General features: G+C 43.8%; 1 protein-coding gene and 6 non-coding genes across 7 annotated transcripts; all 7 read left to right on the top strand.

The window, feature by feature from the left end:
- The first annotated feature begins 18,315 nt into the window (after positions 1-18,315).
- Positions 18,316-22,258, top strand: LOC125530226 (heat shock cognate 70 kDa protein 2). The gene is made up of 2 exons (XM_087528763.1): positions 18,316-18,665; positions 20,331-22,258. Exons 1-2 carry the CDS (start codon positions 18,452-18,454, stop codon positions 22,058-22,060), a joined length of 1,944 nt encoding a protein of 647 aa, XP_087384889.1. The 5' UTR covers positions 18,316-18,451; the 3' UTR covers positions 22,061-22,258.
- LOC147966246 (small nucleolar RNA Z195/SNORD33/SNORD32 family) lies at positions 19,697-19,782 on the top strand. Its single transcript, XR_015609579.1, has one exon. It is a non-coding gene; the product is annotated as a small nucleolar RNA Z195/SNORD33/SNORD32 family (small nucleolar RNA).
- LOC125530229 (small nucleolar RNA Z196/R39/R59 family) lies at positions 19,860-19,943 on the top strand. Its single transcript, XR_007292891.1, has one exon. It is a non-coding gene; the product is annotated as a small nucleolar RNA Z196/R39/R59 family (small nucleolar RNA).
- Positions 19,986-20,113, top strand: LOC125530232 (small nucleolar RNA F1/F2/snoR5a). The gene has a single exon (XR_007292894.1). It is a non-coding gene; the product is annotated as a small nucleolar RNA F1/F2/snoR5a (small nucleolar RNA).
- Positions 22,259-22,589: 331 nt separating the features above from the next.
- On the top strand, positions 22,590-22,684 carry LOC125530228 (small nucleolar RNA SNORD96 family). Its single transcript, XR_007292890.1, has one exon. It is a non-coding gene; the product is annotated as a small nucleolar RNA SNORD96 family (small nucleolar RNA).
- A 1,055-nt stretch (positions 22,685-23,739) lies between these two features.
- LOC125530231 (small nucleolar RNA R16) lies at positions 23,740-23,827 on the top strand. The gene has a single exon (XR_007292893.1). It is a non-coding gene; the product is annotated as a small nucleolar RNA R16 (small nucleolar RNA).
- A 50-nt stretch (positions 23,828-23,877) lies between these two features.
- Positions 23,878-23,962, top strand: LOC125530230 (small nucleolar RNA R16). Its single transcript, XR_007292892.1, has one exon. It is a non-coding gene; the product is annotated as a small nucleolar RNA R16 (small nucleolar RNA).
- The last annotated feature ends 5 nt before the right edge of the window (positions 23,963-23,967 follow it).

Here is a 23,967-nt window from a genome sequence, read left to right as displayed (position 1 = left end):
ATATGAGATGTTCGAAGAGCTGAAAATGGTTTTCCAAGCTCATGCCCGGGTCGAGAGATATGAAGTCTCCGACAAATTCTTCAGCTGTAAGATGGAGGAAAATAGTTCTGTCAGTGAGCACATACTCACTATGTCTGGGTTACATAACCGCTTGACTCAGCTGGGAGTTAATCTCCCGGATGACGCGGTCATTGACAGAATCCTTCAGTCGCTTCCACCAAGCTACAAGAGCTTTGTGATGAACTTCAATATGCAGGGGATGGAAAAGACCATTCCTGAAGTATTTGCTATGCTGAAATCAGCAGAGGTAGAAGTCAAGAAGGAACATCAAGTGTTGATGGTGAATAAAACCACTAAGTTCAAGAAGGGCAAGGGTAAAAAGAACTTCAAGAAGGACGGCAAGGGAGTTGCCGCGCCCGGCAAGCAAGCTGTCGGGAAGAAGCCAAAGAATGGACCCAAGCCCGAGACTAAGTGCTTTTATTGCAAGGGAAGTGGTCACTGGAAGCGGAACTGCCCCAAATACTTAGCGGACAAGAAGGCCGGCAAAACAAAAGGTATATGTGATATACATGTAATTGATGTGTACCTTACTAGTATCCGTAGTAGCTCCTGGGTATTTGATACCGGTGCAGTTGCTCACATTTGTAACTCAAAGCAGGGGCTGCAGAATAAGCGGAGATTGGCAAAGGACGAGGTGACGTTGCGCGTCAGGAATGGTTCCAAGGTCAATGTGATCGCCGTCGGCACGCTACCTCTACATTTACCTTCGGGATTAGTTTTAAACCTTAATAATTGTTATTTAGTGCCAGCTTTGAGCATGAATATTGTATCGGGATCTCGTTTAATTCGAGATGGCTACTCATTTAAATCCGAGAATAATGGTTGTTCTATTTATATGAGAGATATGTTTTATGGTCATGCTCCGATGGTGAATGGTTTATTCTTAATGAATCTCGAGTGTAATGCTACACATGTTCATAGTGTGAGTGCCAAAAGATGTAAGGTTGATAATGATAGTCCCACATACTTGTGGCACTGCCGCCTTGGTCACATAGGTGTCAAACGCATGAAGAAGCTCCATGCAGATGGACTTTTAGAGTCTCTTGATTATGAATCATTTGACACGTGCGAACCATGCCTCATGGGTAAAATGACCAAGACTCCGTTCTCAGGAACAATGGAGCGAGCAACCAACTTATTAGAAATCATACATACTGATGTGTGCGGTCCAATGAGTGTTGAGGCTCGCGGTGGCTATCGTTATGTTCTCACCCTCACTGATGATTTGAGTAGATATGGGTATGTCTACTTAATGAAACACAAGTCTGAAACCTTTGAAAAGTTCAAAGAATTTCAGAGTGAGGTTGAGAATCAACGTGACAAGAAAATCAAGTTTTTGCGATCAGATCGTGGAGGAGAATACTTGAGTCATGAATTTGGCACACACTTAAGGAAATGTGGAATAGTTTCACAACTCACGCCGCCTGGAACACCTCAGCGTAATGGTGTGTCCGAACGTCGTAATCGCACTCTATTAGATATGGTGCGATCTATGATGTCTCTTGCCGATTTACCGCTATCCTTTTGGGGCTATGCTTTAGAGACTGCCGCATTCACTTTAAATAGGGCTCCGTCGAAATCCGTTGAGACGACACCGTATGAATTATGGTTTGGGAAGAAACCTAAGCTGTCGTTTCTAAAAGTTTGGGGATGCGATGCTTATGTCAAGAAACTTCAACCTGAAAAGCTCGAACCCAAGTCGGAAAAATGCGTCTTCATAGGATACCCTAAAGAAACTATTGGGTATACCTTCTACCTCAGATCCGAAGGCAAGATCTTTGTTGCCAAGAATGGATCCTTTCTAGAGAAAGAGTTTCTCTCGAAAGAAGTAAGTGGGAGGAAAGTAGAACTTGATGAAGTATTACCTCTTGAACCGGAAAAGGGCACAACTCAAGAAAATGTTCCTGAGGTGCCTGCACCGACTAGAGAGGAAGTTAATGATGATGATCAAGATACTTCTGATCAAGCTCCTGCTGAAATTCGAAGGTCCACAAGGACACGTTCCGCACCAGAGTGGTACGGCAACCCTGTCTTGAAAATCATGTTGTTAGACAACGGTGAACCTTCGAACTATGAAGAAGCGATGGCGGGCCCGGATTCCGACAAATGGCTAGAAGCCATGAAATCCGAGATAGGATCCATGTATGAAAACAAAGTATGGAATTTGACTGACTTGCCCGTTGAACGGCGAGCCATAGAAAATAAATGGATCTTTAAGAAGAAGACAGACGCGGATGGTAATGTGACCATCTATAAAGCTCGGCTTGTCGCTAAGGGTTATCGACAAGTTCAAGGGGTTGACTACGATGAGACTTTCTCACCGGTAGCGAAGCTAAAGTCCGTCCGAATCATGTTAGCAATTGCCGCATTCTACGATTATGAGATATGGCAAATGGACGTCAAAACGGCATTCCTTAATGGTTTCCTTAAGGAAGAATTGTATATGATGCAGCCAGAAGGTTTTGTCGATCCTAAGAATGCTGACAAGGTGTGCAAGCTCCAACGCTCGATTTATGGGCTGGTGCAAGCATCTCGGAGTTGGAACATTCGCTTTGGTGAGATGATCAAAGCGTTTGGGTTTACGCAGACTTATGGAGAAGCCTGCGTTTACAAGAAAGTGAGTGGGACCTAGTGAAGAAAGTAATTTTCTTTGTATTTTAATTCTTTTATTTTTTATGTTTCACCCACAACTAAACAGAAACAAAATAGGAAAAATAAAATCTACTTAGTGAAGAAAGCAAACAAGCACACACGAGAATATCAACCCCATGCTATTGCTCCCCGGCAACGGCGCCAGAAAAGAGCTTGATAATCCTCAAGTGCAGGGAATCGTCGTAGAAATTTCCAAAGGTGGAAGTGATAAGTATGGAGTGTCGAACCCACAAGGAGCTAAAGGTAAGATCAGTATTCTCTCAAGCCCTATCCGCCACTGATACGACTCTACGTACACCGAACGTTTGCTTCCAACTAGAAATGAGAAATAAAACTACGTTGTGGGTATGAAGTGGATAACTTTGTATGATATCGGAGAGCTAAAATATGAAAGTAGGTGTTGTTATCATAAAGTTAGAATATATTACTAAATATTATAAATAGAGAGTGTGGATAATGGTGGATCGGTGTGCGGAATTGTCCTAGGCAATTGTTAACAAGACCGGTAATCACCATTGCAGTTTCATATGAGGGAGAGGCATAAGCTAACATACTTTCTCTACTTGGATCATATGCACTTATGATTGGAACTCTAGCAAACATCCGCAACTACTAAAGATCATTAAGGTAAAACCCAACCATAGCATTAAAGCATCAAGTCCTCTTTATCCCATATGCAACAACTCCCTTACTCGGGTTTGTGTTTCAGTCACTCACGCAACCCACTATAAGCGACTCATAAACGTATTGCAACACCCTACAGCGGGAATCCCTCACACTTGCGTGACACGGAGGGCACCATAGGACAGCACCAAAGTAAAACATACAACTCATACCAATCTAGATCATAAATCAACCCAAAGACAAAATCTACTCAAAACATCATAGGATGGCAACACATCATTGGATCATAATATGTGGCATAAAGCACCATGTTCAAGTAGGGATTATAGCGGGGTGCGGGAGAGTGGACCGCGTAAAAGAGATGAGGATGGTGATGTTGATGAAGACGATCGCCGTGGCGATGATTCCCCTCCCGATGGCACTCCGATGCCACCGAGAGAGAGGAGGAGAGGTTCTTCCCCTTGTGCTTCCTCCTCCATGGCCTCCCCCTGGATGGGGAGAGGTTCTCCCTCTGGTCCTTGGCCTTCATGACGATGATGGCCCCTCCGGGATCCTCCTCCATGCCCTCCGGTGATGATGTCCCTCTCCGGCAGGGTGCCAGAGAGGGCCTAGATTGGTTTTTTGTGGCTACAGAGGCTTCTGGCAGCGGAACTCCCGATCTAGGTTAATTTTCCAAGGTTTTTGTATTTATAGGAATTTTTGGCATTGGTCTCATGTCAAGGAGGTGCCCGAGGCGTCCACGAGGCAGGCCCACGCGCCTGGGGGGGTGGGCGCGCCCCTACCCTCGTGGACGCCCCGGGATTGTCCTGGCCCAACTCTTTTACTATGGGGTCTTCTTTTGGTCCATAAAAAATCGTCAAAATTTGGCACATCAATTGGACTCAGTTTGATATTCCTTTTCTGTAGAACTCAAAAACAAGGAAAAAAACAGAAACTGGCACTGAGCTCTAGGTTAATAGGTTAGTCCCAGATAGCATATAAATGCATATAAAACATCCTAGGTTGATAATATAATAGCATGAATACTTCATAAATTATAGATTCATTGGAGACGTATCAATGTACTAGTCTCTAACACAGGTGTAGCTAATAGCCTTATTTGGTCCAGGCAACATTGCCAGGCAAGGAGAAAGTTACGCTTGGTCCAGGCTGGTCATACTGCCTGGGCTAGATATTATATTTATCGGTATTTTTTAATTAGGCCAGGCTGCTAGGGGAGTTCAAGCCAGACACTCAGTTCTCCCCGCAGGCATCAACCAAACAACCATCAAGAAGATTCCAGGCACACGCCAGGTCAGGCTCCTCGAGCTGTGGAAGTGATCAAAACTGACCCGAGCTACATAGGCATGCTACAATTACGTAACAGATATACTGTCAATAAAAAGCCTAATGTAAAAACATAACTTCTGACTAACATGCATTAATTGATGATGTGGTAGCGCTACATGTGAAACAATAATAATTTATATTACTCAGCCACTTATAAGGCTCCACTTATCCCTACTGATTTGTATTACTCAACCACTTATCCTCCAAAATTTTGATTTGAGTTTCATCCTTTGTCATTAAACTATCAAAGGAGAGAAATTCCCCCTTCACTTTACATATCAACAAATAACCCAAATCAAGTTACTCGACGAATAGGTCACGCATCGCACATTAGATAATTTATACAAAATGTTTATACTTACGGATAACTTGTTTTTATCATGTAATTTTTAATGAGTATAATGACTTAGTTGGCATAGTTAACCACTATCATGTTATATTCTTAATAAGTACAACGACTTAGTTGGCGTAGTTAACCACATAATATTCTTGATACACATTATTTGCAATATATTATACATAATGGTGCAGTTAACCACATAATGACTCTGTTATATTATTTTGCAATGAACTTAGTATATCATTGCATTCACTTGTGCTAAATTTGAATTGTGTATATATCATGCTAATGATCTCTAGAGCGTATGATCAAGCAAATATCTTGGTAGATATTTTAGCGTATGATTAGGTAAAGATATTTTTTAGAAAAAAGGCATATGCCCGACTTTATAAATAAAGCCACCAGGCATAATCAACGCAACCAAACACAACAACCCCGTAGGGAATAAACTATTAGACAAAAGTTTTAAAAGGGCAACGCATACCATCGACTTACGCCCAAAAGGCCTATACAAGTAAAACTAGCTAGCATAAGACATAATCTTTAGGCGGGAGCAGCTAGTTCTTGGTGGGAGGGGCAAGACGCCATCGAATGCACATGCGAGATCAATTTCTCCATCGCCATGCAATCAACCACCTTAATCAATAATTTCCACTTCTTTAGGAAATATAATAGTTTAAACAGGTAGTCAGTGATAAATAGTAAACTTATTTCTGGTGGTCCGTAAGACCTAGCACATAGCAAAAATACCAAAACAGAACAAATGTCTCTTCTGTCCCGACAGCTGAGAAGATAGCAAGTGAAGATCACCGAAGGAAGAGGGGGATCAGTCGACATCCATCCATGACCGGACACAACACCAGAAAAAGTTAGCCAAGTCACAATTGAAGAAAATATGGTTGGTATCTTCACGCGCAACACATAAAGCACATAGATCAGGGTCATTACATTTACGAATTTGATCAGCAACACACAGTCTACCATGAATAGCTTTACATAAAGATTTTAAATTTCAAGGGAACCTTGAAACGCCACATATCTTTAAACTTAGAAGTGGAAGAACCCACGATCAACCTAAAATAAAGAGACTTGATGGAAAATCAACCAAAAAAAGAATGAGGCCAACCTCACCGTGCCGGCTGACTCCAAGAGCAAAGGAAAGATAGCAACAAGACGATGCCAATCCACCAACTCTTCGGGAGAGAGCACACACTGGAGACCTAGGTCCCAGTTATTATGAGAATATTTCGAGATGGATATCCTAGGTTTAGAACAATACGAGAACAAAAACGGAAAAGAAGAGCAAAGAGGCGAATAACCATACCACCAATCAAGCCAAAAATGAACGGATTCCCCATTGCCAATTACAAATTTAACACCCGCAAGAAAAACTACAAATTTAACATGGCCGCAAAAGTCATCTCTAACTTTAACCAAATCCCGCCATAATTGAGACCCACTAGTGGAAGGAGCAAACATAGGGCTGCAGGTCAGAAAATATTTGGCTTTGAGAATATCAAGCCACAAAGTCCCAGGTTCAGTAATGAGTATTTAGTGGTGGAGCTTGACAAGAATCTATGGGGGGCAATGAGAAAAAAAAATAACCAAGCACAACAAACGAGAACTTGTAGCCTCCAGGAAAATTTAAAATTACATGACCCATATTGCTAGCTAAATACATGTATGATTAGCAACATATACTCCATAAGAGAACTAACTACACCAAAATATATGACTTGTCTACTTATTTCGTTCAGCCTTCAAACTTCAAACACATTGTGTGAGCCAACTTAGAACCACATTTACAATGTCATGTGACCTCTTGTAAAGCCTGACCAAGTCCTCCAGTTATCCCTAACATCTCCTTCATCATACATAAGATAAAGAAAAACTCGTATGAGGACAAAGAGCTGAAAGAAGTGTCAGCATCAGCACGTATTGATCCCACTACTGATCTACCGGAAGCCATATCTTGGATAATAAAATTTTCTGCATTAAACAACTTCATAAGGCTATGAATAGAATGAAAGTGAGAACCCCCACCTAGTGTCCCTAGGTCTTTTAAGTGATCGAATCTGATTTGCTCCTTGTTCTAGTCTATACCTTCCTTTTTCTTTCATATGTGCTAGTTCTACTAGCCGGGCATCATGGAGCTCATCATGGAGTTTTTTTATGAGGAGTCAAGAGTGTTTATAATGAAGATCAATTTCTAGAAAAACTAGGCAATAGGAACCACCTCTTTGGATGCATCTACTACTGCAAGTTGCAATCTATAAGCATAACAATGAACGTAGTATGCATATGGGCATACCTTCAGGAAAAAAAAGATTGCAATCCATTCAGTTCTCCTCTCATGTTGCTAGCCCCATCGTATCCTTGTCCACAAAGATTCTGAATATCAAAACTATTTAGTGATAATGCAGAGCACAATTTATCTTTCAATGTCATGGCCTTAGTGTTGGCCACATGTATCAAATCAAATAACCGCTCTTGTGAAAAGCCAGCTTCATTAACAAATCTAAAAACCAATGTCATTTGTTCTCTTTTCACCACATCACATGTCTCATCCCCTAGAATAGAGAGTTTAGAATCCCCGATTTCTTCACGAATATGTCTCCTAACTTTATATGCATATATGGACAAGATTTCCTTTTGAATATCCGGAGCTGTGTACTTTGAGTTGTATGGAGGATTCCCCAAAATGACTTTGGCAAGATCAGGATTGAACTTGCGCGAGAAGCTCTAACAATTCAAGAAAATTCCCTTTGTTCCTTGACTCAACTTTCTCATTATGTCCTCTAAAAGCGCAAGATCGAAATGTGAGTCACCTAACAACCACAACATATGCTTTTAGCCTTAAACGGCTTCTCTCTGCCTTTTCATCATCCTTTGTTGCTACAACATTTTCTAAATGGCCTGCCTGGTTCAATAGTGCATGACGTTCTACGGCTGCATTGTTGTGAGTATTCTCCACCACCACTTGATGATCAAACATCTTTCATGACCGAAGTATTCATAATGCCCAAACCCTCAAGGTTTTTAGGCTTGCACATTAACTCTCATTTAACTAATATGTACTTTCTTTTATTATATTTATTTTTAGCGTGTAGTGATTGATCCTACATTCCTACTGATATGATGACAGACAGGGCCCTTGCTCGAGTGGCAAGTACTAGCACTCCTACTAGGCTACTACTTTTTGACAGTAAACGGAAACCAGACGCTCCGTCGTTGAACAGTTCCTCCATGTCGATGGGTGATCGCGCTGCATGCGCGGTGCACTAGACGCGAGTTTAGTCGGGCCCCGAACCAGACTGGTCGAGCGATTAGCATGGGCACGCATGACAGCTCGTGTTGGTGAACTCATTGTTGCCGCCCGCATCCACATGGATTTTGCTAGCTCAACGTCTTGTGGTGCCACATGTCTACGCCCAGCTTTCCAAGGCGTGGGCGATGCTGCGACCCCTTCATCAACTTCAAAGCAACGAATGATACGGCATCAGCCTGCTGGTTAACTACGCTCGTACGATCATTCGGCACGTACTCCCTCCGTTCCAAATTATTCATAGTAAAAATGAATGTATTTAGAACTAAAATGATGTTTTCTTGTGTCATGTTAGTTTAATTAATTAATTTAACTTGCATGCTCTGTCTGGAGCATACTGTGAATCATTCACTGCATGATACATTTGTCGAGTCCCATCATCACTTTATTCTATCCTTGTAACTGAAGTTCTCATCGGTTCGGAACTAAAGAAAATGATTTGAGGTGAAGAGTTGAAGGTCTGAAGCCAAATGTTCCTAATCAGGAAGATGACCCGCACAACTCCCGTGTAACAAGGCCAACACCATGTGCCAAGATTGTATTACTTCATGCAGACACTTTTATCATTCATTTTTATCATTCGAATCTCTATATGGTCGTCACAGATGCTGCTATTACATGGATTTATCAGTATTTTTCATGTGTTGTAAACAGAACTCCCTCTGTACTAATATATTTGTGACGAAGGTAGTAGTATACAGTAAGTTTCATTCCACATAGGAGAGCTTTCTTTACATGAAAGTTAGTTAATCTCGATATGAATTCAGAATTCAATACTCACACGAATTTCATAAGCTGCTTTGATTGAGACGTGCGTAGCATGTGCATATTTACTAGTCAACTTTAAAGCAACGAATGATACGGCATCAGCCTGCTGGTTAACTACGGTCGTTCGATCATTCGGCACGTACTTCCTCCGTTCCAAATTATTTGTAATAAAAATGAATGTATTTAGAATTAAAATACATCTAGATACATTCATACTTGACACAGAAGAAGTACGCGACGTGATGGTATGCCGCTTCGCCGCGGTGAGGTGCCGTGTTCGTTGAACCTGGCCTGGAATCCCGAATAGTGGGAAGGTGAGCCGAGCGTCTTCGCAAGATGACGACGATACTGTCTTTTTCCTCAAGGTGCTCTGCAACTGCAAGTCATGTGTTTCTTGATACCGATGCTTAGCATTTCCGTCACTGTCGACGTCCACACTCTTTTCTGGATGAAAGAGATCCATGTTCCAGACCAGAGTAACCTTGACACCGATCCAGTCCCTCTTTTGGGGTTAGAATAGAATATCATATACTCCAACAAAAGGAATAACTATGACATACTGACATTGATCTGGAACCAACGGCTACTTTGTTGGAGTACGAAGCAGAGCCAACGTTGGCCCTGAGGTCAAGAGAAGAAATATCCTATCCTTGTCAGAATATTAATTTCAAACAAAAATGGTCTCCGAGAATACAATGTGCAATATGTGTTAGTGTTTTTCCACTCTCATCCCGCACCGCCTCCGCAAAGGCCGCAGCGTGCACGACGGCCTTCATCTGCGTTCTTGGGTCCACGACATACGAGGCGCACTTGGTCCGGCGGGCATGGTGCAATACGTCGACCTCTGGCGCCTGATGCGCCACACACCGCTTTTCTCCACGCCGGACGTGCTCTCCTGACGTTGGACTGGTTCCGCCTCATACTCGGCGAGCTCCTGCTACAAGGCGCTTTTCTTTGGTGCTTGCGAAGATCCCCGTTGGCGTCTCACCTGGCGGCCATGGGCGCCTCTTCGCGTCAGGTTCTTCCTTTGGCTTGCCATGCAAGACTGTTGCTGGACCGTGGGGCGGCTTGCCCGCCACGGCTTGCCACACGAGGACGCGCACGCTCTTTGTGATCAGGAGCTCGAGTCCATGCACCACCTCCTTGCGGCCTGTTGGTTTTCGCGTTAGGTTTGGCATGAGGTCCTCGACTGGGCTCGCATGGCCGGCGATCTTCCAGCTGAGGACACCCCTTTCCAAACATGGTGGGCTTCCTGCATCGACCGCTCGCCGGCTCCCGTGCGAAAAGGCCTCTCATCCCTCATCATACTCACGGTTTGGTGGCTCTGGAAACACTGCAACGCGTGCATCTTCGACCAAGCCACTCCCTCGCTCACCCTCGTCTCCGACACCATCAAGGATGAGGCGCGCCTATGGGCAAAGGCAGGCGCCAAAGGGCTACTTAACATCATCCCTGGCGAGTAGCTACTAGGTTAGACTTTAGGGCTGAGCAGACCCCTGGTTCCAAGTCTGCTCCGACGCTCGTGTACTATGCCTCCTGCGTACATGGCCCTGCAAGCGTTGTAATCCCATGCTACTTTCTCCTTCTATCAATACAAAGATACGCAGCTTGCGTATTCGTGAAAAAAATCCCTATTTGACGCATTTTACTCAAATTGACGACGCCACGCTCCCTAGAGTAACTTTTATCCGTTGAGCGGCGGCCCTTCCACTCGGCACCATCGGATCACTAAGGTCGACTTTCGACTTTGCTCGATGGGTGAGTCTTACATGGAATGTGTCCCATGCACCCGCACTTGTGGTGCCGCCGGTGTAAAGGATGCCATAGAACATTTTTTTTAAATCCGAAAAGAAAAATCCAGCACATTAGCACAACATCAATGGATGATGTCGCAAACAAATCGTATCAAAAGTCAAAATATTTTTTGAGATACAAAAAAGACAAATTTGATATCGGTGTGATAATAGGCCAAATCTAAAGCCCAAGTTATGTTATGAACTATTTAGTGTTGAATTTGTCATTTTTGTTTTTCCGAGTTGTGTTTCGAGTTTTGACTTGAAATTTTGTGACAATATACATTGATGTTGTGTGAATGTGCTAATTTTTTGAACATCTTAAAAGCGAACGTGAGTTCGGTGCACCGGTAGCACCACAAGCTCCGATGCATCAGATATTTTCCCGAGTCTTACACCCCTCGTGCACAGAGAGGACCCAACTAGCTAAATGGGCAAGCCCAATTTAGTGTGTTGCAGTTTGCTGAAATCTGTTTTTGGGAACTCCTAGAAGGTTCCTGAACTGATTTTTTTAAGGTTTTTCTGGCTTTTTAGTTTTCCAAATTTTTTTCTTTTTCAATTTTATAAAATGTTCACAAATTTCAAATATTGTTCAGATTTCAAAAAGCGTCCATGTTTAAAACATGTTTTCCACAAATCCAAAAAAAATACATTTTCTGTTTTTGATTGCAGTTTCAACAAATATTCCTGTTTTTAAAAAATTTTCTTGCTTTCAAAAATTGTCTGCATTTTCAAATTTTGTTCAAAATTACAAACAATATTATTTTCAAAAAATTCTTCACGAAGCCAAAAATATCTTTATTCACATTTTTTTATTAAAAAATTCTTTCAATAAAATGTCCATGTTTTCAAGTTTGGAATTTCAAAACAATGATCGTGATTTTCTTAAAAAGTTTGAGTTTCTAAAAGTATGTTCACAAATTTGAAAAATGATTATGTTTATAAAAATCAAAATTTCCCAAAAAGTAATGTTTGAAAGTTCAAAGAATGATTGGATCAACCATTGCTGATAGTTCTTAAAGTTTAGTGTTGCCTAGTAGTTAGCAAAGTTCATTAATTCTAGTGGTTGAAATTTAACCGCTTTGCATTACAATACCAGTCGTTGCAGGGCCGATCCGATCGGATGAGCCTCCCGTGCGACGCAGAATGTGACGTATAAGAGACGAATTCGCTATTTGACGCATTTTGCGTTAAATTGGTGGCGCCATGCGTTTTGTGCACACGAGAGGAACCGAACTAGATAAATGGGAGTCGTAGTTTGTTGAAATCCGCTTTTGTGAACCTCCTGAAAGGTTCCTGGTCGGTTTTGGGAACCTTCTAAAAAGTTCCACAACCGAGTTTTAATGTTTTTCGAGCATTTCAGGTTTTATTTATTCAAGTTTTTACACAAACTGTTCACAAAATTCAAATATCATTCTCAAATTATAAAGTATTTATTTTCACAGATTCAAAAAACTTCCACGTTTCAAAAAAAATTTGCCATTTAAAAAACAAAGTTTCAAAATAATTCGCATTTACAATTTTTCTAAAAAAATCCCTTTTCGAAAAAATATTCGTTTAGTGTTCACATATTGATTTTTTAGTTTTATTATAAAAAATGAGTTTCTAATTTTTTTAACATATTTTTAAAAATGTATGCGTTTCAAGAAATATTCACTTTTTCCATTAAAATTACGTTTGTAAATTTAAATAATATTAAATGCTCACATCTGTCGATTCCTGCATGTACACCCGCTATTGGGCTGCCCCAGTCAGGTGAGGCCCATGTGCGACGCGTCCCTCACTTAGAACGCTGCGTATAGGAACCACATTTTCTATACAATATTTATAGCGCCTGTTAACGTGCAATCGGAGGCACAAACTCGAATTGCGTGCTATGAGCACTGTATAAAGCATGTTGGCCAATTGTCCTAGGAATGCACTGATATGAGTAAAGCTCTCTGGATTGCCTGAAAAAAACATGTAATCGAAGCGCTCACACACTCCACAGCGCTTGTACCCACGTAGGGCAGAGGTTCTTTTTTGTCACCATTTTTTCACTGGTTTTTCTAGGCGGATTTCCTTTCGATTTTTCCTAGCACGAGTGTTTCCTGGTTTTTGCGTTTTTTCTTCTTTTTGTCTTTTTGTTTTCGTTTATGTTTTTTTGTTTGTCCTTTTTCATTCTAAATTGTCCAAATTCATTAACTTTTTTAAAATTTTGAATTATGTAACTTTTTAAATATTCATAATTTTTTTAGAATTCATGGACCTTATTCAAATCTGTGAGCTTTTTTCAAATTCCCAAACATTTCTCCAATTCGTGAATTTTTCTCAACTTCATGATATTTTTAAAATCCACATTTTTTTTCATATTCTATGGTTTTTTTGAAATTCATGATATTTTTTGGAATTCTTTAACTTTTTCAAATTAAGGATTTTTTTAAACTCAAGATCTTTTTCCAAATCTGGTGAACTTTCTAAAATTTATTTTTTTCCCTATTCATGTTTTTATCAAAAGTCAAGGGTCAACTAATCAACCGGTGAACAGTGCACCAGTCAAACCGATTAACCACACAAATGAGCAGACGAAAACTCTGTCGTCCCACACGTAACCACACAAGTGAGCCGACGAAAACAAGGTTTGTTGTGCACCCACCTTTTTCTTCCCACCGCGTAATTAACACTAATAACCAGCATGGTGAGAAGTCATCCGATGGGGGAACCCGTCCCCCTTGTGTGCTCACGCCGGAGAACTTCACGGCGCAATGGTCGTTGGTTGCTTCGGTTGCCGCCCCTACTCCTAAGAGTATCACGCGCCGAGAGGTCGAGGCAATGGCCCATGTTTGTTATCCTCATCTGCTTGGTGGCCTGCATGGATGCGGGAAACCATGAGGTCGCCAAATCCGTCGTTGACTGACCGAAGGGTTCTTGAAGGACCATTGTGGGCTGGGGCCTCGCCATAACACTTCAGCAGTTGCCCGGCACCCCGTCGCTACCCGCATGTTGCGGCCCTTCCCAACGAATGTCGAGCCCCTTTCAACCAACATCGCCGACAACGTCACGTATGTTGACATCGTCGAGCCTCCCTGCCCCCACCGCAGCGGCGTCGCTCTTTGAGTCGGCGGCCTGTAGGGCCGGGGTGGGGAGCGGGCTACGGGATATGCGGCGACAACACGTCCACCATCAGAGTGGGGCGACGTGTCAGCCGATTAATGGAGCCGCCCCATCAGCTCCAACATGAAGGATGGCCTCGCCTGTGTGGTTGGAAGTGGGGGGACACTACTAGAAAAAGGGCTATAGATGGGATTGACACTAATGACGCACCAGACAAGCGGTGCTCCATTAGTATATACTAATGGCGCACCACCTTCTGATACGCCATTAGAGTTGAAACTACTAATGGCGCACCTGGCCCAGGGTGCGCCATTAGTATCAATTTTTTTTTGAACTAGTGCGCCTGTCCAAACATACTAATGGCGCATCCAGACACAGTGCGCCATTACTAGTTGTAACTAGTAATGGCGCACCTGTCGAAAAGTGCGCCACTAATGTTGTTTTTTTTATTATATTTTTTATTCCTTTTTTTGCAAAACTACTAATGGCGCACCTTGTAAAAAGTGCGCCACTACTATGTTTGACCAAGCTTTGACCCACTTCTGGACATAGTAATGGCGCACTTTTCCCTTGATGCGCCATTGCTATTTTTGATACTAATGGCGCACTTTTCCATGCGGTGCGCCATTGTGGTTTTGTAGGCAAGTGCCGCAGCCCGACCGCCCACCATCTCTCTCCTCTCTCTCTCGCACGAAAACCCTATCCTCTTCTCCCTCACCCCACGCACACACGTCTCTCGGCCTCGCCCCGGCCCCGATCCATGCTGCCTCCCAGTGCTCCCTCCTCTTCCTGCGCGGCGGCCCTTGCCCTCCTCTCTCTTCGGCCCCCTTCGCGCCTCCTCGCGGTAGTCGCAGCCAAGGAGCCCGAGCTCGGCGGTGACGGATCGGAAGGCAGCGTCGGCGCTGGATCTGGGAGTGGTGGAGCCGCCGCCGTCCCCGCTCCACCCTCTCCCGCGCCCCCCACCTTCTCTCCCATCCGCAGATCGAGAACCTTCTCTCCCATCCGCGGATCGGGAAGGGAAGGTCCCAGATCCACATCGGGTGGGTGGGTGGGTCCTTGCGCTTCGGCGCGCCGCCGTCCACCTGGGCCGCGACCACCGAGGTCCTCGAGGTCGGCCATGGAAGTCCGACCTGCCAGCAGCCATGCCTCGCGCCCGAAACCCTAGCATGCATGCCGCAGGAACGAGGTACAGCACCGGACCCCTATGCTCCTCCTTCTTCCATGGACTTCTCACCATGAGAGGTCTCATCTCTGTAGGAAGGAGGACAATGCCATGGAAGCTGCTCCTTCCCCTTCCCCACCAGGACCACGCACGCCATGGAAGGCATCCTCTCCTGTTGCTGCTACCTTAGCTCTTTTTCCATCTCCAGATCTGATTCCTGAGCATTTGTGTCTCTGACCTGATTTGGTCAAGGGGGAGAAAGAGAAGCTGCTCCCATCCGCCTGTGCCTTCAGATTTGGCCGCCCATACAGTACGCACATGGTTTAGGGTTGCTCAAATCCATTTACACTAGTTTGGATGAAACAGAGGCTGTCACAAATGCATCACCTCATGTAGCTTCTTGGTCCGCTAGCAAGTTAGTAACTTGCATGTATTTTTTGGTGACGAACAAGTCTGACTCCAATGGATTAACTCTGTCCGTATCGCAAATTTGTTGGATTAACCCAGCAACGCTTTAGTTTTACTTCCCCCTCCCCCCTAGCTAGCTAACTCTTTTAAGGTCCAGTAGTGCGCTGTGATTAATTGTTCGGTTAAATCCAGTCCTGCTAGTCCGGCACACACATATTTACTTTACTGACGATGAATGGGCTTTATATGTTGTCGTTCCATATTATCAAGGGTTCACTGCTCTTTAAAACTACACGAGTGTGTTGTGTTGTTGGCCTGTGTCATCTTGTTAATTCTGGTTGGTCTCTATTTCTAGAATCCCTGCCTGCCTGTGATATTTGTTTTTTGGCAATGACAGGGCTGCCTATATGGTCCTATATTGTAAGTTTGCAAACTCGTATGGAACAATATCTATATTCCTCTATCTCTAGAATGTAGGCAGTTTGCTTCGCTCACATCACCAAGTTCTCCCACTATGCTTAAATCTATTCTACTCCATTTCCTGAGATGAAATTGTGATGATGGGAGTGACATTAAACAGCTTGAACATCTAATTGTGCATGTACTCCATTGTTATATACTGATCCATCTTGTCTTTGCCTCTTATTAACATTCAAATTGTTAATTGCATTCAAAGTGTTAATTGCAGGAGCAGACACAGAGGAGGAATCTGCTACCTCAAAGCAGTTGATCGACACCGGGAGGGTGGGTACGTGATGTCGGAGGCTGCCGGGAGGGTGGTGACGAGCTACCGAAGAGATGAGTTCTGGCTCTCCTCGATGCCAGGACGAGGCGCTGCTACCGATCGGACGTGGACTCGATTGATTTTGATTTGAAATATGACGGGTTGTAATGTAAAATGCACTTCAGTTCAAAATTTCCTCCCCTTGCGAGAGGTATTCTTGGACGGAGGGAGTAGAAGATTAGTTATAGGATTTTGTTTTTTTTTCTGTGCAACTTTTTTTATTGGATACTTGTAAAGACATGATAATATTCTTGCTATAATAAAAATTATGGTTCTATTTCATTTTTTGTTTTTAAATCATTTTTCCTTATAGGTTGTTTTTTTAAATTTGTATTTTTTTTTCAAATATACTATTAGTGGCGCATTTCAGCCTTTATTGATGGCGCACCTAGCTTTTTAGCTAGTGGCGCACCTCTAAGGTTACTAGTGGCGCATTTGGCTTTATTACTAATGGCGCACGTAAGGGTTAATAATGACGCACTATTAGACAGTAATGGCGCATCAAATGTGCGCCATTACTAAAACTTACTAATGGCGTGCTAGTAATGGCGCATCTAATGTGCGCCATTAGTAGCCAAAATAGGTGCGCCATTAATAACCTGTTTTCCATTAGTGGGAGGAGCGGGAGGGCTGCCTTTACAGCCAGTTCCTCGGTGCGTGTTTCCACTGCCAGACCAGCAACCGTGATGTCTTCTTCATGTACAGGTCCGTTGTAGAGTCCGTCTCTCTAGCTAGCCTTCCTTCTTCTTGCCGCGTTGATTAGCTTCTGTTTCGTGATGTTGGTTGGGTTGTCGACCATCGTTTGGACAAACCCGTCGTCTTTGGAGTTGTATCTTTTGGGGGGAGAAGAATAGCAATTTTGACCGTCGGGGAAATGCTTCAGTTGACATCTGACCTGTTTCTTGATACAAAAGGCTATAATGTGATTCGTTTATGCCCCCAAAGAAAAACGAGGTTGAGTTGGCCACGACCAAGGTCAGCTAGCTGTGGGTGGTCGTATTGCAACCCAAGCTAACAGTGTAGATCCATATGTCGTAACTCGTAAGTAAGGCCGTTTTCAACACTATTTGCAAACAATGTTTGCTGCGAGATATACTCCGTCCCTGATGGCCCGAAGCTCTGCTGATTCAGCATCGCAAATGTGTGGTAGAAACCAGTTTGCCGCTCCAACAAAGTCACCATGCTCGTCGCGGACACATCGTCACATGCACGCGATAGAGTATCTTCATGGAAAGTTGCATCGTTATTCATCTTGACCAATCTGTGACTAGGTTTTGCGCACATATGACCACGCTTCTGAATCGGTAGCTAGAAGTCATTGACTTTATGAAATATGTGTAGCCAGAACAGGAATAGACACTGCCGTTTTCTTCACTGTTTGGACCGAAACTCTCTTAACCATCTGTCGACGTTGCCACCAGCTGTACCACGCCGCTACAAGGGCCAGTTCCGCCACGATCATTGGAAACAACATCCGTTTTGAAGAGAATTTCAAGTGTTATCGATCCCAATCGGCTTTTCAATATAGCTCTGCTAATAACTTCCAGCAAACCAAATGCACCCTATATTTCTTTGGTCCGATCGCACCGAAAAATAATGTTGAATATCTTCGACCCCAATTGCACAAGTAGGACACTGCGACGAACATGGAATATGCCGAGATGCTAGTACACCGTAGCATGGAGAGCCCCATACAACACTTGCCACCCAAAGTGTTTCACCTCACCAAGGACTCGCCAAAGGTGGGTTTCCCATATGCATCACCAGAAAATCAAGTCGGTTTCTGAGAAATTCCCTCGAAAAGAAAAGTCAGAAATAAACATCCCAAAACGGAAAGGCCAGCCGCGAAAAGGACGCCCCGTGCGCCATCAGCCGCAGGATCAGATCTCAACGGCTCTGCCATCCCGCCCCGCAGCCCAGGAACCTTCTAGAGCTTCACGAGCCCTCCCCCGTCATATTATAAAATCCCCGGCTCCGCCTCCTGCAATCCTCCTCTTCAAACCCTAGTCCTCTTCCCCCTCCTCCTCCTTACCCGCCGCCACTTCTCCCACCCCGGAAGAGCAAACAAAAAAAAACAACACTCGAGAGCTTCAGCTTCCCCTGAGCGCGAGAGATGGCGGCGAAGGGCGACGGGCCGGCGATCGGCATCGACCTCGGCACGACCTACTCGTGCGTCGGCGTGTGGCAGCACGACAGGGTCGAGATCATCGCCAATGACCAGGGCAACCGCACCACGCCGTCGTACGTGGCCTTCACCGACTCGGAGCGCCTCATCGGCGACGCCGCCAAGAACCAGGTGGCCATGAACCCCATCAACACCGTCTTCGGTGAGCGCCCCATCTCTTTGCCTTTGCACTCGTTACAGCTCTCAGATCTGCTTGCTGTTCTCATAAAGTAATTACCAGTCCACCTCGATTTACTCCGTTTAGTGCGTTTTGGTCCTGGCCTCTTGGATCCGTGGTAGCCGTAGAGATTATGTGCTGGCAACGGCTAGTTGCTAGAGGTAGATGCTTGGTATTGGGGTGTCAGATCTGTTAGTATTACTATATATGACTTGCGCAGTTGGATCTTGTTAATTGTTTTTGGTCCCGCTTAGATCTATTTGTTTATAGTTGGATCTGAACGGTGAGTTGTTTAACACTTCATTGACATGTGACTCGGTTGATAATATTAGATCTATATTATTAATGTTATTATAGAGCTTGATTGCTCTGTCTTGCCAAGTGCGATTGGTTTTACATGTTTTATAAATATACATTGTCCGTGGTGTTTTGTGCCTAGCTGTTTCGAGTTATGCCTTGTGCCCTCTTGTTCATGTCAGTTACAGTATGTTTTAACACAATGTAGTATTGAATTAAATATTATGCTGGAGAATACTACTAGCGGATTGTGGATTGGAACTATTCTTGAATCCCGCTTAGTTGTGTGATATGCTTGTTGTTCACTGTTCTTCTAAACTGCAAGTTTTTCTGTGCCAATCTGTGGTGCTTTATCTTTTTAATTAGTCACTGCTGGTGTTTCTCTTTTATTTTTGGAGCTAGCAGATTGATGATGATAAGAAATCCAAGCGCTTTTCTGCTGAATTTATGATGGATGGCTTTGGGCCATTAAGTTTGCTACCACGTTTTGTGAAGTGGAATTGGTGTGAATCCCTTTGATTTGCTCCTTTTTTGCCTGTTTAATTTTAGATGTGGCAAAATTGGCAGCAAGCTAAATGTGCCCATAGCTTTCATGGTTTTCAATCTGAACAATCTGTGGCTCAATCTCCCATTGTTATTTTACTTATGTGATTTTGATGTGCTTGTTCATGGCCAACTATCCTTTTTTTCTGTTGTTTGTTTGTCACATATGACTTGATGGGAGAAATGATGATATCATAACCATACCACATTTCTGCATTTACTGTGATGATCAATTTACACATGCACTACCATCTGATCTCCCATTGCTGTTTGTATAGTTATAAGATATTTTCATGTGATTAAAACTTTTTTGGATTCAATGCTGAACCGGTTTTGCTGTGCGATCTGTGATGCAAACAATCCCATTTGCTGAATCACTGTGATTATTATAAACAAGATCACCATCTTTCGGCTGAGATTGCATGGCAAGTTTTTTTTGCTTTGTTTAATGCAATGTTCATGACCAAATGCCATTTGGTATCTGACACCTGGTCATTTTTTGTGATTCTGTGTCTCGAAATGAGGGGCAATGGAACTTTGTGACACTGGCTGCTCCTAATGAGCCTCTAGTTACTATATATCCATTTACATCACATTGCTTCTGAGGTTTATTATTCAATAGGGTCCTCTTGATACATCCTTTTGTATTAGCCTGCCCAGTCCATTTATATATGCAAACCATGTTTTCTGCCTTAGTCATTTGTTGTCTGCTTTGCCTCAGTTTAATAAAGTAGCATGAGATTGAACTTATCATATAATGGTTGGTGTTACTTTTTTGTTCAATTTCTGACATAGAGCTGTTTTGTGCAGATGCCAAGCGTCTCATTGGCCGTAGATTCACCGATTCTACTGTCCAGAGTGATATTAAGCTGTGGCCCTTCAAGGTTGTTGCTGGACCTGGTGACAAGCCCATGATCAATGTCCAGTACAAGGGTGAGGAGAAGCAGTTTGCAGCTGAGGAGATATCTTCTATGGTCCTCATCAAGATGCGTGAGATTGCTGAAGCTTTCCTTGGCACCACTGTGAAGAACGCTGTTGTCACTGTACCTGCATACTTCAATGACTCGCAGAGGCAGGCTACCAAGGATGCTGGTGTCATTGCTGGCATCAATGTCCTCCGTATCATCAATGAGCCAACAGCTGCTGCCATTGCTTATGGTCTTGACAAGAAGGCTTCCAGTGTTGGTGAGAAGAACGTCCTCATCTTTGACCTTGGAGGTGGTACCTTTGATGTCTCTCTTCTCACCATTGAGGAGGGCATCTTTGAGGTTAAAGCCACAGCTGGTGACACTCATCTTGGTGGTGAGGACTTTGACAATAGGATGGTGAACCACTTCGTCCAGGAGTTTAAGCGGAAGAACAAGAAGGACATCAGTGGTAACCCTAGAGCTCTTCGGCGGCTGAGGACATCCTGTGAGAGGGCAAAGAGAACTCTGTCCTCCACTGCCCAGACCACCATTGAGATTGACTCGCTGTTTGAGGGCATTGACTTCTACTCCACCATCACCCGTGCCAGGTTTGAGGAGATGAACATGGATCTGTTCAGGAAGTGTATGGAGCCTGTGGAGAAGTGTTTGAGGGATGCAAAGATGGACAAGAGCACTGTGCACGATGTTGTCCTTGTTGGTGGTTCCACTAGGATTCCCAGAGTGCAGCAGCTTCTCCAGGACTTCTTCAACGGCAAGGAGCTCTGCAAGAGCATCAACCCTGATGAGGCTGTTGCCTACGGAGCTGCCGTCCAGGCTGCCATCTTGAGCGGAGAGGGCAACGAGAAGGTCCAGGACCTGCTGCTGTTGGATGTCACTCCTCTTTCTCTTGGTCTGGAGACGGCCGGGGGTGTGATGACAGTCTTGATCCCAAGGAACACCACCATCCCCACCAAGAAGGAGCAGGTCTTCTCCACCTACTCGGACAACCAGCCCGGAGTGCTCATCCAGGTGTATGAGGGTGAGAGGACCAGGACCCGCGACAACAACCTCCTTGGCAAGTTTGAGCTCTCTGGCATCCCTCCTGCACCCAGGGGAGTTCCCCAGATCACTGTCTGCTTTGACATCGACGCCAATGGTATCCTGAACGTGTCTGCCGAGGACAAGACGACTGGGCAGAAGAACAAGATCACCATCACCAATGACAAGGGCAGGCTGAGCAAGGAGGAGATCGAGAAGATGGTCCAGGAGGCTGAGAAGTACAAGTCTGAGGATGAGGAGCACAAGAAGAAGGTGGAGTCGAAGAACGCCCTGGAGAACTACTCCTACAACATGCGCAACACCATCAAGGATGAGAAGATCGCCTCCAAGCTGCCGGCAGACGACAAGAAGAAGATCGAGGACGCCATCGACGCTGCCATCCAGTGGCTGGACACGAACCAGCTTGCCGAGGCGGACGAGTTCGAGGACAAGATGAAGGAGCTCGAGGCCCTGTGCAACCCTATCATCGCCAAGATGTACCAGGGTGCTGGCGCCGACATGGAGGGCGGCATGGATGACGATACCCCGGCTGCTTCTGGCGGTGCTGGCCCCAAGATCGAGGAGGTCGACTAAACGAGTCGATGTTCTGTTGCAGAGGCGGTGAAGCCTGCTTCTTAGTTATTATGTGTGTCCTATCGTTATCTGAGACTGGGTTGTGGTGGTTATTGTTTTGGTACGAGTGGTCGGGGTTATTCTGTGCGAGTTAACATTCGTGGAACATCAGTGGATTATGGGTCGTCGCGTCTAAGTAATATATATTATTCTAAATCATCTGGTGCTTTTGGGTACTATAATTTCTCTTTTAAGATTGATGATCTGTATGACCGAGCCATCTGCCTTTTTAGTTCTGTTTACTACTTCTCTACGTCTTTGAAGTTCATCTTTTGGAAAATGGTCTGTTTTCTTTGTCCAGATGGCTTGGTGATTTTATGACTTTACCTTGTTTTGTTCTGAAAGCATGGAGGACCTCCTGCAGTCTGTGCTTTTGAAATTGAACAGCTTTTGATTGTCGTTTTTGCATCTTCTAAAGTGTTCTTTCTGGATACTTCATAATTTTTAGATATCTCGTCCGCCCCTCTTTTTGTTCATGATTCTGCTGGCTGGACAGTGATGAAAATCACGAACAAGACACCATCTTTCGGGACTGATTGGTGCGCTCTGTGTGCCATGTTGTGAAAGTCTGCAATTCAGATGTTCACCAACCAGATTTCCTCCAATTTTTTTTTGGTTTGATCTATGTTAAAATTTTAGAGATCTATGACGGAATTTCCACCAGGGCTTGAATTTCCAAATGGGCTAACACTTTATGTGGATCTTGACTCTCTTACTGATTGTGAGGTGCAGCGAATACCACATGAATTGCTCCTGCTAATTCTTATCATAAATGTTTGATGGTTTTTGGAAGTCGTCGTTTTCTCTGCAGCTCAGTTTGGTGAGTCCAGTGATGGCACATCTTTGAGACCTAAGTTTTCTTCCTTGATGTAAGCATAATCCTTGCAGCCTACTGATTTGATGTTCCTGGTCTACCGATTTGAATTGCTCGACTATTGTTTGGTTGTGTGTGTCATGGATAAGATAATGCAAGGGCACCGAGCAGCGAACGTCACTGTGGTCTGAAGGAGATGCATTTGCCTAGAAAGCACTGTCTGACAGCTCAACCATTTATTATGAAATTCTCAATGTCAAAGAACTGCAGGCATGAACCGAGGGTACTGCCTAAGGTTTCTGTTTGTTTTTTCTTTCCTATGGATTGGAGATTGTTGTTCATGGATTCCGTTGAGGACTTGTGATGTTAAAACGTAGTGGCCTGACTCATATATTGATGAGATCTATTTTATCACCCAGAGGGATCTGAATCAACAACATATCTGATTTTGTTATTCGTTTGTGGTTTTTTTAGCTATATTTTTAGCTATCTTCTCTCTGTTTTGGCCTCCTTGGACAAATATGTCTGCATCATCCGAGCTACATTGTCTCTATCTTCTCTAATCTTCTCAAACATTACATCTTCAATTACTTATTTTCTTCTTATTTTTCTCATATTTGCGCTTAGTTCCTATTCTCCCTCTTAGTTGGGAGACAAGTTTTTTACTGGACTTGGATCTGAGGGGGACGCAGCGAGCGTGGATAGTGAGACGGTTTGCTTACCAACCCTTTGCGGCGTTTGCCATTGCTCTGTAGTCAAATGGTCTACCTGAGATTTTTTTTCTCAGATATTGTTGTAATTTTTTTTAGAATTATTTTACTTTCCTGCCAGCAAGTGTTGATCAGATATCCTACACTCTCAATGGAAAAATCCATGTGTGGACTACTAATCCCCGCTTATTATCTGATGCCTTGCATAAAGTGCTCTATTTGTCTTTATTTTTTTCCCATACAAATTTATCAAACCCTGCAAATGACGTGAAATATTATATGGTAAACACTGAATCTTTGATATGTTTACAAAACTCCGCCTTATTATCTGATGCCACCTATCA

Source organism: Triticum urartu, chromosome 6A, assembly GCF_056163025.1.
Source record: "Triticum urartu cultivar PI428250 chromosome 6A, HENAU_Tu73, whole genome shotgun sequence".
In the NCBI taxonomy this organism is placed as follows: Eukaryota; Viridiplantae; Streptophyta; class Magnoliopsida; order Poales; family Poaceae; genus Triticum; species Triticum urartu.
The sequence above is the reverse complement of the archived record's forward strand: the minus strand, read 5'-3'. Positions and strand labels throughout refer to the sequence as shown.